The sequence below is a fragment of the Cavia porcellus genome, unplaced genomic scaffold, assembly GCF_034190915.1.
Source record: "Cavia porcellus strain 051 isolate PalLab524CR breed Dunkin Hartley unplaced genomic scaffold, mCavPor4.1 scaffold_21, whole genome shotgun sequence".
Lineage (NCBI taxonomy): Eukaryota > Metazoa > Chordata > Mammalia > Rodentia > Caviidae > Cavia > Cavia porcellus.
In genome coordinates, this window is record NW_026947504.1 from 57,422,562 (window position 1) to 57,440,627 (window position 18,066).

General features: G+C 34.9%; 1 protein-coding gene across 1 annotated transcript in view; it reads right to left on the reverse strand.

Moving 5' to 3' along the window:
- Vwa8 (von Willebrand factor A domain containing 8) overlaps window positions 1–18,066 on the reverse strand; it is a 360,850-nt gene that overhangs the window by 126,485 nt on the left and 216,299 nt on the right. The window contains exons 27-28 of the mRNA XM_003477459.5: window positions 2,765–2,873; window positions 945–1,083 (exon numbers count right to left, since the gene is read on the reverse strand). Coding sequence (XP_003477507.2) covers window positions 945–1,083; window positions 2,765–2,873 — 248 coding nt within the window. The remainder of the gene's footprint in view (window positions 1–944; window positions 1,084–2,764; window positions 2,874–18,066) is intronic.

Below are 18,066 nucleotides of genomic sequence, written 5' to 3' on the forward strand. Positions count from 1 at the left end.
GCTGCCTGTAACACTGCGCTGATAAGAACAAGACTGTAAGAAGGATAGATGAGAACAGTCTGCAAGTGATGTGTCGCCTGCCATAGGTGCAGGCCCAGGGTCACGGCACATTTCTTTAGGGTTCCGAAGCCCGAGACAAGAGCCAAAATTCCAACTTAATTCTTCAGATCTCGCCATGCTTTCTCTTTAACAGTGAATGCAAAATATCTTCATAAGAACACCAAACTTTCCACAATAACCAAACAGCCACAAAAAACTCCATAAATAGTTTAAAATATACTTTTATTCAAAAATGTGGGGAATAAACAATATGCACAGAACTTTAATAAACAAAAATAAGATGCTGATTTTTGCCCCAACATTCTCCATCTTAGCCAAATTAGGCAGACTCTCCCCTCTCATACCCTCTGCTGTTTAGACCATCTTAGTGACTGATTACCAGTTGCGGGACTCCTGCCAAAAGGTTCACAGGGCTCTCTGCATGAAATCAGCGGGTTAATGGCAATGGTCCAGAGATGGAAATGCCCACAATTCACATTCCTTATTTACCATTCTTTACAATGAAAAGTTTAATGACTGCAAAGCATTCTGACCCTGCTTTTGTGGTTCACACAATCACCAAACTGGAACCCCAGCCAAAAATCCAATGTTTCTCCTTTTTCCTTTTCCCTTCTATTTTTAGCACATGCCTGGGTGTGTTTAACTTTGTGCTACAACCGTAATGAGAAACAGACGTACACATACAAACTCAGCAGTGCTTATTCTGCAACAGCATTTTGTTAGGTTGTTAGAGGAAACCAGTTCTAAATTATTTGTAATTGCTATCCAATCCAAGAATGACAGTCACCAAATCTCTCATAGATTTATTGATGTCTAGAGAGACTATTTTAATCCCTTTAAAAGTCAGTGCAGGAAGAAAAGATCAAAAGCATAAACTGACATACCATGTGATGTAGCAATGTCACAGATTAAATTCATTTCATCCAGTGGTAACCTCCAGGAGGCACACGCCTCAGTAAAGCTGAGGGATCTTTCTTCATGTCTTTCTATTGGATACTCTTGTATGTTTATAAGCACTGGACCCTGCAATGAATTAGTTATCTGAGTTACGAAATTTGGGTAGTAGCCAAAATGAAGAAAAGCTAATATGCTTCTAAAATACGGAATTTATACTGAAGTTTTAAATATGTTGATACCCTCCTTCTCCCTTTATTGTCTGACACGGTTCTTATAACAGCAATAACACAATGTACTTGCATTTATAAGTGCTTTCATTTGTACTAACTTGCTTAATTTCTCACTTTCTCTTGTTTTTACTCACAATATATACCAGATATATAGTCCCATAAGATTTCTCATTACCTCTTTCCTTCCTAAGCCAAAGGCCCATTAAATTAAAAAATCAGGGCCCAGAGATGTCCACACCAGGAAAATAATTTAAAAATTAATCAATCAGAGTCAGATATATTTCCATTATGAAGAATTATTTTATATTCACATATAGAAATGTATTAATGTGTGACTTTAATGTATGAGTTTACAATTAAAATTTTTAAAACCCAAACATTGATAATCACTAGTATTACTTATAAAAGGTTGAATATTTCATAGATAGTGATAATTATTCAATATAAACATAAAAGGAAGTAACTTAATAATGTTATGAGTATTAGTATTTGGTACTTAGACTTCCTGGAAGAACTATACAGATACAACTAACATTTCAATGATTTGCATGTCCTACAGTCCTTAATTAAAAATATTTGAGCTAGATATTGGCATTATGTTTTCTTCACTTTCATCTAGTCTGTACCTCTGGGACTAGAAGATAAACCTACATTCCTCACACTCGCTTGAGAAATATTCTGTAAGTGATTTAGGTTCTGCCAGTTAAACATACAGGCATGGAATCTGGAAGACAGAAAACAAGTGGGCATCTTCTGCAGCACCAGACAAGGAAACTTTTACAACTATGAGCTGAGATTCTATTTTCTGCTACAGAGACTGACAAACTATGGCTCACAGGCCAAGTTTTACCCACCGCCTGTTTTTGTAAATACAATTTTAGTGGATCTCAGCCACATCCATTTGTTTGTGTATCGCCATGGTTGCTCTTGCATTGTGAGCACAGAGTGCTGTCATTGCAACAGAAGCTGTACAACCGCAAAGCCTACAATATTTACTTTCTGGTCATTTACAAAAAAAAGTTTGCTGATGCTGCTTTCCTGTGTAGCCCCCAGCAGCGGGCTTGGTAGCATAAGCAGAAACACTGACTTTGAAACTTAAATCCAGTGTTACCCGCTGACTTCTGTGCCTCTTGCCCTTTTTACTGTGTTTATAAACAACTGTTTTCTCATGGTAAACTCCTTTCTGCTTGAAATATCAGCAGATATTTCAGCTGTACTAATACGGCTGGTACTCCTTTACCATTTCACATGAGTATCAATCAACAATGTGTGGTTAAGAAGATGCAAAAAAGCACTGTTTTAATCTTGTTAGCAAACACAAGTAAAGACAAATATCACAGTGTTATCATCCTAGGAAAATTGCACCTACTGATTGACTCTGCTGAAATGCAGATTAGCTCTTAGAAATTCCGTCTGGCCATTTGGAATGGCTTACATTGAGTTCTTGGAGGCCATGACTTATTTGAAAGACCAGAAGCTAAAAATATTACAAGTCACTTATGAGATTGTGTAGATTTGCTAAGGGAAAATGGAGAAAAATTTGTAAGATTTTAAGAGGAAATAATAAGGATATCAACCTTTACATCTATAAGATGAGTTTCTGCTGGACACAAGAGCTTTTGCATTCCATCTCTTGCATGGCCAGTTGTCCAGTAGCCCATGAATGTCTGCTCTGGCAGAGGCAACCTGTCAATGATTGGAAAAGTAAGCATTCTTTTTCTTGTTTGTAAGTCTGAGAAAAAAATAATGAGGCATCAATTATCAACCACACAAATAAATTTGAACAATGCTTCACTTAGGAGGGAATTCAATTCATTTTACTTAAATTACAGTGTATGAAATCATGTTTGGAATATACATAAAGATGAGAAAGATACTATATTTCAGAAACTCAGAAGGTAAGGTCTTACCTCATTTTTACCTTAATTACAAACTATCTCAGGTTTACATATTTTTCCTTGAACTGATAAAATTTAGAAATTTAATACCTAAATTTCTGGGAGGTTATAGGAAGGACTTAAAAACAACGGAGGAATCTGTTAAATTCTTCAGTCTGTTCTTTTCAATTTGCAATCAAGCAAGAATCAGTATACAATAGTACTAACACATATATTGTGTAGCTAAGTTTTATTGACTTTATTTTAACATCTTAATATTTTCTGAATTTGAACATATAATATATATATACAGAAATGTTCACATATATAAATATATCCCTTACCTCTGAACACACCCATGTAACTAGTAACCAAAGTGGAGCATCCCCAACATCCAGATGCCCTCTTTGGACCACTTTTTGTTGCTACCCCTTAGCAAGGGTGCTACTATCCTGACTTCCATTCTGTGTGTTTATTTCAAACAGTTTTTAAATAAAGTGATTGAACAAATCAAACATGGCAACACTGAAGTATAAAACTGCAAATAATATGAGAATAAAGGCTTCACTTCTTAATCATTCTTTTATTTGAATCCTTTTAAAAAGGAACTGATTTGCCATTTAATTCATTAGAAATCTTTTATTCCATAATAAGGTAAAAAAAGAAGATTTAAAAGGAAAAAGGAACTAGGATAGGGGACAGGAAAGGAAAGGAAGGGGAAAGGGAGAAAAACGCAAATTAACTATACTATTAGTCTCTTAGTTCACTGAAAAGGAAGGTTTGTGATAATATCAAGTGGAAAATTTTCGTGCCCCTATCTTGTACTCTGAGTAACTACTCTGAAGATGACAGCATAGTATGCATGTATTAAACATTTTTTATTTTAAAGAGAATAAAAAACAATAAAAATAATACAGAATTTCAAAACAAGATGATAGGAAATGAAGCGATTATTATATTGAATAGTTATTTTTAAAACAGTGGCTTAGATTACCAGATATAGGTGTGCAAAATTGATCAAGTAATATAAGCACTGCTCCTTTCATTGAACTAATAGTATAATTATATATATATATATATATATATTCCCCCATCTCCTTTCCTCCATCCCAGTTCTTTTTCTTTGAGTTGTTTTGTTCCCTTTTACAACATCTATTGTACATTTAGGATTTTATTTATTCTTGTCTTATAGTAGGAAGATAATATATTTATACATGCAAGTCTGATTTATTTCACGTATGAGTATGGTCTCTAGTTCATCCATTTACTTATAAAAGCCTCAAGTTTATCTTTCTTTATAGCTGAGCAGCAATCCATTTTATAAAAATATTACATCTTTTTTATTCATTTGGGTTGTTTCCAAGATTTAGCTATTACAAATTGTGCTGCTATAAACATGGGTACACATATATTGCTGGGGTACGATGTTTCCTGTTCTTCTGGAAAATTACATAGAAAGGGAATAGCTGGGTCAAATCGGACCTCTAATACTGTTTGTTTTTTAAAGAGGAAAATAAAACAAACAACAACAACAACCCCAAAACAATGGCAATACAGGATTTCAAAATAGGATAATAGGAATTTAACAATGGTTGTTATATTGCATATTGTTATCTTTAAGAGATGCTCAAGTTACCAGATATAAGCCTGAAAAATTGATCAAACAGTATGAGCACTAACTGTTCTTTTCTATCAACTAATAGAATTAGTAGTACAACTTTTATAGCTGTGAATATATATATGTTGTGAATATATATACATTTTTAATCCTAGGTTTTTGAAGAATCTCCATACTGATTTCCACAGTGGTGGCACCAATCTATACTCTCACCAACAATAAAGAAGGGTTCCTGTTCCCCTTGAGCATTTGTTATTGGTTTTCTTGATAACAGCCATTCTTTCTGGTATGAGATGGAATCACAGTGTTGTTTTAATTTGCATTTCCTGAATGACCAATGATATTGAACATTTTTTCATATATTTATTTGCCATATGTATTTCTTCATCTGAGAAGTGTGTATTCATCTCAGATGCCCATTTTGGAATGGGTCTTTGGATTTTGGGGGGCCTAATTTTTTTAAAAGTCCTTTATCTGTGGGATAGTTGGTTAAAATTTTTTTCACAATTCATGGATTTTCTTTTCACTCTGTTAGTCATTTCTTTTGATGTGCAAAAAAATTTTAATGAGATGCCAGTTGATTTTTGAAGTATTTGCTGTGTACTCACGAACTCTCTGCCTACCCCTGTCTTCCAAGATTTCTACCTACTTTGTCTTCCCGGAGACTTAGTGTTTCGGTCTTAATACTTAGATCTTTGATCCATTTGACTTTAGTTTAGAGCATGGTTACAGACACAGGTCTAGTTTTGGTCTTCAGCATGTGGGAAGTCATTTCCAGCTCCATTTATTAAAGAGGCTATCTTTCTTCCAGTGAACATGTTTGGCCTCTTTGTCAAAGAAAAAGTTCCTGAGTATATTTATAGTTGTGTCTGCATCTTTTATTCTGTTCCATTGATTCTCAGGTGTTACTATGATGATTTTATTACAGGAGCTCTGCAGTACAATTTCAAGTCAGGGATTGTGATACCTCCTGCCTTGCCTTTGTTGTTCAGGATTACCTTTGTTATTCTAGGTTTCATCTAGTTCCAGGTGAATTTTGCGAATGTTTTCTCTAGATTCTTGTTATTCTCCTATTATTGTGTTATGAAACTCTGTTTTACTTTTTTTCCATAAAAGAAAAAAAAATTCAGGATTAAAACTTCTCTAAAAATAATGTGCATGTGGTTAAAAATTAAAATGTGTGCTTGGAATGAGTTGAATAATCACTAAAAGATGATAGATTTATATTTAGAAGTCACTTTATTTTCAGTAAATGAACAAGTAGTCTGACATAGTTCCATATACTTAATAAGACCATGTAAGGTTTTGATATTTTTTCCATAAAATAAGAATTAAATATCCATGGAATGTGCTTTTTGCCCCTTTCAAATGCTAACATTTGACCTAAAAGCAAAGAAAATGAAATCTACATTGCAATTCTCCTAAGTTATATGACACATATCTTTCAAAAGGACACATGACTTTTAGGTATCTGGACTATTATTCTGATTGGTGACTTTATCTTTTTATCAAAGAGGAATATTGTGTGAAGGAGTGCTGACTTGGGATTGTCTCTTAATTGTGTCCTCTTTTGAATATAATAAAAATGCATTTCTGTGTTAGCACAGCAGATCTTGAAAATATTTCCTAAACTAGGAATGCTTTCTTCCTGTTTAGAAATGAGCTGTGTAAGAATTTTCACTTGCTCTCACAAATTCACTGAAGGAGAATTAGTTCTCCAAAGGTTATAGAAAGAGAAATAAAGGAAAGAGACACACTAATTAATCTTTAGCATAGAAGACATCCTGCAACAAACTACATAGAGATTTGGTTTTTAGTTCTCATTCTTTCATTAACCAGCTATGCAAGGGAAATGTCAGTCTTCATTTCTTCATTTGTAAATGAAAGGAATGATCCTTGAGGTTCCTTATCAGTTGGAAAGTCTGTGATCACCAAGGAAATGAGAACAAGAAAGTGGCAGTTGGATTAAAAATCTTCATTATCCTGGTGTTGCATACTGAAAAATAAATAATCTGAAGGAAAATATCTATATTTTCCAGTAGAATAGTTATGCTTTATTAAAGAAAAAACAACTCTAAACACATTCCAAGTATGTTCTTTAAAGACAACAGAAAAGTCATACATCTTAAAACCTAACTAGAAGTGAAGAATTGCTTAATAAAAATGATTGTTGGTTGACAGCTAGCTTTAAAAATGGATTTGGGGCCAGAAGTACAGCTAAGTGGGAGAGCACTTGGCAAACGACTTGTGTAAGGCCCTGGGTTCAACCTCCAGCATGGCGAACACAGACAAACAAAGAGCAAACCAAAAAATATAAAACCCAAATGTATCCATTAATAATTTTATAAAAACAATATTTAGATGTTTACAAAAGTAAAAATAATTTTCATTCATCTGAGTAAAAGTAACTTTGCCTAACTTACAGTTTCTACTAACAATGCCAAGGCTGTCTATAAAGCCAGCTGTGAAACTTGCCAACTCATTCTAAATAACAGTCATGAAAATTACATGCTGCCTGCCTCTATATAAAAGTTGAACTGGCTGTTTGGCAGAGAATGAGGACCTTCAGGTACCCCATATACCTCTTCTAAAACCACGTAAAAACATGCTATTGGCAATGATGACTCAGAAAAACACCGATGTATCCCGAGTTGCACAATCAAGTCTGTCCTGGTCCTTGGGAATGTGAATTGTCTCTACATTCTTGTTGTAGATGCCAGGCTGCAGAACTGAGGCAAACCACAGACCTTCTACTACCAAGTCCTCCCCAAAACCTGTGGAACAATAAACCATCCTAAGTTCCTCCCCTTTAGTAAGTTAGTTGTGAGGGAGGAAAGGAAGCAATATATTTGGGTACCTGAGCAACTGTAATTTGAAACATAATCAACATAAATTTTAGGATAACACTGAACTGATAACTAGTTAGCAACAGGCTTTCTATTCTGTTACTGAAATGTGTCATCTAATTCTAACCAAACTTAAATTTTTACAACTGATTTGATTGAAACAATAATGGCATTTTCCATGGTTTTAAGATCCTGTCACAAGTATTGTTTAACTTTGTGAAAGTCCTAACTGGAATGGTGTCTGGATTTGATTCTAAGGGGTAAGAAAGATGAATTTAAGGCCTTTAAATAGTACTACTTTTTATCTTCAGTATTCTTCATGAATTTATGTCTTTAAAAATAATGATATATTTCACTTCATATGCTGTGATGTTTCTTAATCCCTTAAGGAAGTAATAATAAAGATCTAGAAGTACAAGGTTTAACTACAGAAAGGTGAATGTCAAAATTATGACCCAGGTCAAATTGCAGTGCCTTAGCTAGTTATAGAAAGAAAAATTTTTTTTCCTAAACACACATATAATTCCTAACATGATATATGTGGGCACCATAGTGAAGTAACCTCATCTGAACAACATGCAAGTGATTTGCCTTGGACTGCCTCCATAAAGAGGTGAGCTGTGGTTTAAAGAGTATGTCCTGTCAAATTTCTGCCTTCTCTGAACCTTTGCCAGTACTATTTATGGAGTCTGAAAGAAAACACATGAAACAGATTTGGATCTTTCTAGGGGAATTATGCAATTGGAAGTTGTTGACATATCTATTATCAACAATTCCTAAAACATTTCCTTACCATAAGAACTACTAATTTTCATGGAAATAATGGAACCCTTCAGGGTAGTTCCACCGACTGAAGAGCTCAACAATTACTACCATCTTTGAGAAGAAAATGGAATGATTTCAATTTTAGTGGGCCTCAGTTATTTCTAATGTTTTAAATCATCTGAAAAAAAAAATAAAAAGCCAGGTTGGCCAACTATGTTCACTTTCACAGAATATTCTTGACAAATACCTCGGTTCAGCTCTAACTCTCTCCCCTTCCTCTCCAGGCAGACTCTCCCTTAGTTCATCTTGAACTGCTTCTAGCTGCTCCTGAACATACTATCTACCTGCATGCTTCTTTAAGGCCATTACTTTTGTCCAGAATTCCTTTTGGCTATTGCCTCTTTGGCAAGATCCTTCTAATTCTTAAAGCCTATTCCAAATGTGAGTTTCTTTTGCATACCACTCACATATTCCTTTCTGAGCCAGGGTGGACCCTTTGCTCTTTTGGGATTCAGTACAAACTGACTCATATGAAACTCTTAAGAGCTGTACAGAATCTATAATCCTCAAATTTAAGACATGAGAAAGAAGACAATTTTAGGGAGAGTAGATCACAACAGAACCTATGAAATCCCTAGTAAATATTTTTATATTGACTGAAATAAAAAGTCAGCACACTAAAGAAAGGCAATACAAAAGCCCCTTTAAACACATACAATTAATAGTAGCGAGTACTACTATTCACAGTGATATCCTTCCTTGTTTGCTAGAGATTTTAGAATCTTCCTTCCCTACAGACTCACATATTGCAGCCAAATTAATTTTTTCTTTGCTGCAAATGATACATTCATGAGTATGTAGATGTGTTTTCTCTTTCTGTGCCTGGTTCTGCACTTGATATTATGATTAGGGCTTTCAATTTTATAGTTTAAGACTTGTGTATCTCTGTAACCTAGATCCTGCAGAGGCTGCAGAAATTCAAGATAATCTGGATGCATGAAATGGAAAAGATTTGAGGAAATTTGCTATTCTTGGAGGGCACTCCTTAAATCCACTCCCCAGTGCAGGGATGACACTGTGCAGTCCCAGCGCTCCTGCCCAGCGTCGTCCTGTGCAAAGCAGATGTTGTCAGCTTGCTCCACGCATCCCTGGCTTTCTTCTTCCTTGTAGAATTTGCCAGACTATAATTCTGGGGCCTGGCTTTCCTTTTCTTCAACTTTCTTCAAGTTTCACTGCACAAGTGCCTTCTCTTTTTCTGGCATCTGCTTTATCAACTGCATCTAAGTGTTTTTACATTTTACGTTCTTTCCTTTTCTAATCAGCCACTACAAGAAGCTGGAACTGAAATTTTCCTAGTAGTTTAACATTTTTCCAGAAAAAATTTCCTATTCTTGCCGTAGAAAAAACTCAGAGGACAAAAACTCTACTGTTTGGATATAACATTGTGAAGGCTTGCATGGTTCCCTTACTAAGTTGCTGGTTGGATTTAGAGTAAAGCTTCTCACCTCTGGCATTAGAAGCCACTGTTGCTGCCACCTGCCTTTCACTGCTGTCACTCTTTTCTATGACACAGTCCTCATTTGTCGTCACTTGGGTTCCTGCAACTGTTCCTTGCTGCCTGTATTCAGTTTGTTGCCTTTAGAAAATCAATCAGGGCTTTTCTCCGTATGAATCTGGCCATGCTCCTCTCTGGCACAGAGCCCTCCAACTCTGCCTGGCTTTCTCACAGTACCCTTACCACCCAAGACGACCTCCCCTAACCCCAAGCATCACTCATCAGACTACCTGCCCTGGCAAAACTAAAGAAATGCTCTGCTTGATGTGTCCTCCCCTCCTTTAGGGGGAAGCCTAAGTGCTTTAAAGATTTAGCTCTTCATCCTCAGAGACCCCACCATGCGCAGATGGCAGCAGTCCTCCTTTGTGACCTCTTGTGTATGCTCTTCACTTGGCTGCTTTCTCAATTATCTGTCATCTCCTTGAAGGGAGATAATGAGTTTTTATCTTTATATATCTTACTCTCCACCTAGTGCCTATCATGTTAATTCTTAGGAAGTATCTACTAATGACTGAATGAATATCTGGTTACATTAGAACTATCAACATGTTGGACAACTTGTTTCCCCACCTCAGTGGCCAGTTGTGAAGCAGCATGTGGTATCTTTCCTACTGTGTTCTTATCATTTCCTTAACTCAGAAGTTCTCTACATCAAGCTATTTTGCAAGTATATTTAGAGATGTCTACAGCAAAGATTGGGGATTTCTCTCCAGGTGTCAGTCTGTTATAAAGCCTCATTAACAAAAGCTTAAAAAAACCAAGAATAATTCTGTGAGATTCCTTAAGATGCAAATGAAAGAAAAATTATACATCTTGAAAACGTCTATGTAAATCAAATATATTAAAAAAATGTTGCACTCCTGTAAAGAAACTAAAAGCAAATGAAAGAAAGGGCTGTGAAGCTGCTTTATAATATAGCACAAGAATATAGGACAAAGACTACAAAAATATAAAACCCAACACCACCCTTCTGCTTAGAACAGTTCTGAGCTGTCATTATGTAGGCTTGTTATTTCTGGAAACTCAGAGATCTTTTATGAAGTGGAAATAAATCATTATGTAGAGTGCAACTGCATACCTTAGAACTCCATAATCAACAGAGCAAACTTTTTTTGAAAACTCTCACTACAAAAAATTATAGTGTACAAGTTTGTGGAAAGGAAAGAGAATCTCAAAACCTTAAACAGACTGTATTTTACTTTAAAGGGTAAATAGTAAATTGAGTCATTCCTACTTCTAAGTAGAAATCCAGTGAAATTACTCCAAAGAGAGGCCCTGGCTGGGGGTGCTATTTTTGTTGCTTTTATAGTGCTCTAAAGTCCCCATAGTTATTTTCTATTAGAGCAGTAGTTGCTATTGATGGCCCAGCAATACATGATAAATCATTAAAATAGAAAGTCACCAGGCATGGTGGTGAATGCCTGTAATTCTAGCACTTGGGAGGCTGAGGCAGGAGGAATTCTATAATTTTGAGGTCAGACTCAGGTACATAGTGAGTTCCAGGTCAAACTGAACTACAAAGTGAGACCCTGTTTCAAAACAAAACAAAACAAACCATCAGAAATTCAACATTAGAGATACTTTGGTTTCTTTTGTTTTGTTTTTGTCTTTTTTGAGACAGGGTCTCACTATGTAGTTCAGGTTGGCCTTGAGCTCACTTTGTAGCCTAGGTTGGTCTCGAACTCACAATAATCTTCTTACCTCAGCCTCCAAGTGCTGCGATTACAGGCATAGGCCATCACACCCAGCTTACACAGGTTACTATTTATTCTGCTCCCTCATTCAATCATGGACAGTAAGTCAGCAAATCTAAGATTTAGAAAGATGCTAAGGACTAATTAGTTGAGTGTTCCAAGTTTGAATCATCTGTGGTACCTCCCCAAAAAGGTTTGTCGGATCTGACTGAACTCAATTGACAGAAGGTACACTGGCTCTTTTTCTGCGTCCTTTAGCCCATCCTAGAACATGGATGTTTTTAGTCCCAAAATATTAGCCCCAAGATAAAGTCCAAATCTCAGTTGTAATGACTTAAAAGCTACTCTATTGGCACAGGTAATGGACTGTGATTTATGACTCACATTTAAAGCTGATGATATGAATGATCACAGTTTTGAGGATGGTAGTACTAAGCCAGTGATTCTATACAGAAGAAACAATTTTTTGATTTACTTTTGGAATTGAAGACAGCCGGCAGAGTTTAAGGGAAACAGTAGTTAAAACAATGGGCCTAGCTATTAATAAAAATACAGTATATATTATGATTAATATATGTCCCCAAATGGCATGAAATACATTTTTAAAGATAAGTATAGTTTCTGTTATCTTGTTTTTTTCTTTTTAAATTTTTTTTGTCTTTTTTGAGATGGGGTCTCACTATGCAGTTCAGGCTGGCCTTGAGCTCACTTTGTAGCCTAGGCTGGTCTTGAACTCGCATCGATCCTCCCACCTCAGCCTCCCGGGTGCTGGGATTACAGGCATGAGCCACCACGCCTGGCAGTTTCCGTTATCTTTGAATATCCAATTTTGTGTTTCACTTTTTTCTGCTGTGAATAAACAAAAAGATAAGTTTTAAAACCAGACAATCTGTGATTGACTGCATCATCCTTCCATTTATTAGTTACTTGATAAATTACCTAATATAGTTATTTCATAAGCTAGTTAATAAATTAGCTTCAGTTACTTAATCTGCAAAACAGATTTAAACACATTTATACACATGTCCCTAATACCCAATAGATAAAGAAAACAAAAAGGTAGATTTAAAGATAAAAGGAGTTGGTATTTATAAAGTGCTTAGGATACTTTAATGAAGGGCTTGGTAAACACTATCTTTATAATTGTTGCTTTAAAAATGTGTTTCTGGGACAAAGGTATTAGCTCAGTGGCAGAGCTCATGCTTATAAGTTTAAGGCCTTGGTATAGTCTCCAGGGTTTAAAAACAAGCTTTATTTTTATATTGCCACCTGCCAACATTCATCTTGGTTACACGATGCTAAAATGCCATAGAAACGCCTGGCTAACCTCACCTCTCCTCTGCCCCGGGGAAAGATGCCAGCCTCAGGTAAGCACTGGAGCTTTGCTGGACCGAAGGTGAAGGTCCCAAGAAATGGCAATTCCAAAATAGACCTTTACTTCATTTAAATTTTAAAAAACCATGAAAATTCCAGTGACCACAGAGTGAATGGATGTTTAAGAAATAAAATAAAGAAAATAACACAAGGGTTAGCAAATTGAAATAGCACAGACAGTGAGGCCTCCTTTCTTCTTCCTCAAACCCCACCTTTGAAGCATTAACAGAGCTACCATCATTTTTAAACTGTTTAAAATGTGAACCCATCAGAAACATGTAATAAAAATACTAGGTATTATGGATCTAGAACTCATCAATTCAAAGTTATCTTTTTTGGCCTAAAACATGAGAATTTAAAACGTTTTAAATAAAGCATGTGGAGGGTAAGAATGCCTAATTGCAGAACATCTGAGGAGTAATCACGGCTCTGGAGAGCTTCTGCGCCAGGCTATGGGACACTTGTAAAGTGTAGCCACACATAGCAGTCATTTTTAGATGTGCAGTCCGTCTGGCAAGAGCATTTTTTATGACTAAAAAGCATAATGACATTTAAACATATGCATAAAGACTCAAAACGGTATTAATGTTTTTACTTTTTATGTATCATAATATTTATGAATCTGCACATTATCTTCAGCTGAGCTATTTTATTAAAATCCAAGGAATGGAGAAAAAAGGGAGAAAAGTCAGACATCATTAAATTTCACTCATTTTAGGTAAGTTTTGAGAATGAATGTTTTAGAAAGAATCCATATTTAGGGAACGTATGTCTTCTATTAAAACAAAAAGTTCAGAAAATGATTGGAAAGCAGTATTTCTCAGTGAACTAACAGAAAATTATAGGAAAAAGTCCAGAAATATGTAACAATTATTTCTGGATAGAATAGTTATGGAGTTTCCTTTTTTCTTTTATTTATAAACTAGGATATCATTTTTTATTCAGTACTTTTGTACCATAAAAAACCTACATATGAAAATCTTTTAACTTCCTCAAGCTTTAATTCTTCTTGACTGATAATAATGAATGATTGGTATATTATAGCTAGTTTTCCAATGTCAAAAAGGCAGTAAGTGCTTTGTGGAAAAAAAAATGGCTTAAAAATAAACTAAGTAGCATTGAAAAAGAAATCAACAGAGTCAAGGGCAAAGAATTTGGAGCAAAAATAACAATCATTTAAATGTTTTACAGATGTGTGTCTCACAGAGTGCAGAGAGACAAAAACACATGAAGATAACTTTAGAGGGTAGAGAAAATTTCTCTGTATGTTTGATTCATTTAAAATTGACCACAGTCTTTGAGAAGAGACCATTTTGTGTTTCAAATCAGAAAGGAATGGTGGCCAGTTCATTTCTTACGTAGGGTAAGCATGTAAAGTTTTCTAGGCTTCTAATGTTTCTAAATGAATTACTTCAGCTTATTTTAAGATCCTCCATTATGTTATAGAAAAAGAAAAATCTTGAATGGGAATGAAAAGTTCCCTAAAGTAATCTCTGTTGTAGCGATTACCTACATTAATCTGCCTTTTGGTTTAAATTCAATCATTTTAAATCTGTTACAACTGTCTGAAAAATAAGAATTTGTATATTATAAATACATGACATCATGATCAATGATGATTTCCAAATTGATCACTTAAAATTTCAAGGTCTTTTTAAACAATAATTTTCATTCTCCAAACAAATCTGACTTGGAAATTGCCTATATTCTGCAAAACAATAAGTTTACATGGCTCTAAGAAATGGAATTAATATTACAGATATTGCAGCATTAACCTGGCTTTCTAACCACAGGCAAGTTATATAACATCTTCACATCTCAAATTCCTCATCTACAAAGCACAATTACATATACTGTGGAGGCCTAGATAGTCAATTCTGATTGCAGTACTAAGATGGAGGTATGCATTTGCAGATCTGAAAGTACAGCTACATTGTGGCCTTGTATAATTACATATAAATAGATATAGATATCATCTATATCATAAAACTATGTCATTAGGTTTATTGTAATGATTATGTACTTTCACGTAGATGAAATGCCTAGAAATGAACTTGGTACATAGTTATCTATTTCTGTTAATATAATCATTATTATTCCATTATCAACATCAGTTATTATGGCAATATTAATGTTATAATTACTGTATCTAGGAGTATTTATATTCTATTGTAGATGTATGGAATAATTTATCTTAAGAACTGTTAAGTAAAAAATGGTGTGCAAATTGAAGATAAAATAGTGTATGTGATTCAAAACAGAGGGTTAATAAAAGGGATTTTTTTTCTTCTTTAAAACAAATGTTTCTCAGCAAGATGAAGTTTATAAATTATTCTGAAACAATTTTTTTAACTTGGAAGTGATAATGTGCTAGAAGTATGTGTACTCTCAAAAGAAACTTCAGAAATAAGAGCTTACTTGAGGGAAAAAGAAGCAGACTTTTTAGATCATGTCTGTAAGCATCTGTGTTTAACTATAGAAGATAATCTATATACCCTTGGTTGGATGCTTAAACCAAATTATGTTACATATGCATAATAAAAGTCATATATATATATATATATATATATATATATATATACACACACAAATGCATATTAAAAAATAACATCTTAAACTCAGGAGTTCAAATTTTAACCCAAATCCTACCACTCCTGCCTATACTAATGAAAAATTGAATTGGTGTATGTTTGTGCACACAACACACACCATCAATTTTTAACATAGAACAACACAAAATTGAATTCAAACCCTACAGAAACCATACTTGTATTAAAAAGTTCTCCCAGTGTGCCTCCTTATTTCATTATGTTTATCATCTCTTTGACATGTCCTTTCTCAAGTATTAGAAACTTCAAAAAAGGACAATAAAAATACAGGTATCATGTATTAATGGGCAGGCACAAATACAGTGTATATACAGCTTTTCATTGCTGGAACAAAATACCTGACACCTAAAATTTCAAGGAGGAGAGATTTATTTTTGACTCATGGTTTCAGTAGTTTCTGTTCTCAACTGGATCCAAAGCAGGAGCATCATGGCAGAAGGGCATGGTCAAACAAAACTGCTCCTTGCATGGTGGCTGGGAAACACAGCACAGGGAAGAACACTCCAGAGGAAGGAGCCAGGGGCCAGATATTTCTCCAAGATCATATCCCCTTGCCCATCAGAAAGGTGCTTTATTAATCTCAAGCTAATCAAGTCACAATAAGATTAACCTTCACAGTTAATCTGGATCTATGTAGCCAATTCAGATCCCTAAGATCTAGGAATGTATTTGTAGGTCAGGAATAGGTGCTGCAATACAGCAAGATAAAGTAAAGTAAAATAACCATCCAACAAAATTCAGTCTAAAAATACCAACTTCAGCAAAGATTTATTAAAGAAGGTAAATTTACGCTAGGTGTGGTAGACTACTCCTGTTATCCCTGCACTTAGCAGGCTGAGGCAGGAGGGCCACTGTGAGTACCAGGCCAATCTAGGTTACATAGTGGGTTCAGTGCCACCCTGAACTGCATAGAGTGATCTTGTCTCAAAAAAATTTTTTTAAAAAAATAAAGAAGATAATTTGACTTGCTTCATCACTGTGGGACTTTAAAAAAGTATACTGGGACTCAGAGATGGGTGACAACACTGCATTATTTAAGAAAACAAAGGGAAAGTCACAGGATCCTTCTTTAGAGAATTTCACCAAAGAACACTGACATGACATCACCATGTCTGAACAGCCAAAGTATATTCTGATTTCATTTGGGGAAAGAGCTATAGATGACTGCACAAATAGTGACTGTATCGTAAAAATTTCCCTCTACTACAACCTGCGCCTTATATTTTTTTAAACTATATGTAATGTGTGACCAAACCATCTTTCCATCCTCATCGTAAGAGTGATATTATTCCCACCTTTTCTAGACTCGATTTAATCTTGCTCCCATCCAATAAGGACTATAGTTAAATTAGAGAAAAAGAAGATGAATAGGTTGCAACAAAAATTTTTCATTTTGAGGAAAAAGTATATTAATAGTAATTGAATTATTTTATTCTTTCTTAGGAACTGAGATCCAATGTGGATATTCAACAACACAAAATCTACCAACCTTGGTGGCAGCAGACTATAAGAACTGGCTAGCCAAAGATTCAGTACAGTAAAACTTTTAGTAAAAGATTACAAATATCAAATCTTAGACTGCATGAGGACAGCTTTAAATCTTTAGAAACCTATGTGATTACTATCAATTGTGTGATATTTTTGAAAGAAAAATGAAAGTATTAGCAACAGCTAAGTATTTTTCATTTAAAACGATGGACAAATGTGTTTTGGATTTTGGATTGATTTTGGAGTGCAGTAAAATATTGTTTATGCAATCTAAAGGTAATTTTATACAATACTATCAGTGTATCTATTCCATGAGGTCAGATATGGAATTTTCCACATAGTATCATTTTGGTAATGAAAAAGTATCATCTTTTGGAGCATTTTGGATTTTTGGTCTTTAGATCAGGAATACTTAACCTATATTACTTTATTTTTATTTTTATATTTGCAGGCAAGAGAAACATTAGGATGACAGTGAAGTGAAAAGGATGCTAGATTAGCAGGAACTTTACTGCAAATCTATGATGACACTAACCATAATTCTAGCTTGGACCAGGACATCTTATTTCACATGTCTTTTCAGAGAGTTATTATCAATAGTTTCCCCTTCCATTGTCAAAAATGTCCTGATATTTTTTGAAGTCCTGATTTAGAAAGCAAATCATATGGTTTTGCTATTGTCTTTGTTACTTAACTCTCATTGCTGAGACAAAATACCTGACACTCAAAGTTAAAGGAACTTTAACTTTTTATTTAACTTTAACTTTAACTTTAAAATTTTATTCATCTCATAGTCTGTGGAGGTTTCAGTCCATAATCCACTGACTCTGAGACAAGGTGGCACATGGCAGAGGGACAACAGTTGATGGTGGCAGAAGATAGCAAAAGCAACAAGAGTAAAAAGGGGCAAAAGGGAGGAGCAAGCCTCCTTTCCTCCCTTATACTGTATGTAAGCTCCCCTCCCTAGGGCAAATGCAGCAGCTGCACTGCCAATTGCAGCACTAGACTGAACTACAAACTGAAGATTTGGCTGTCTCCAAAAAGCCTGACCCC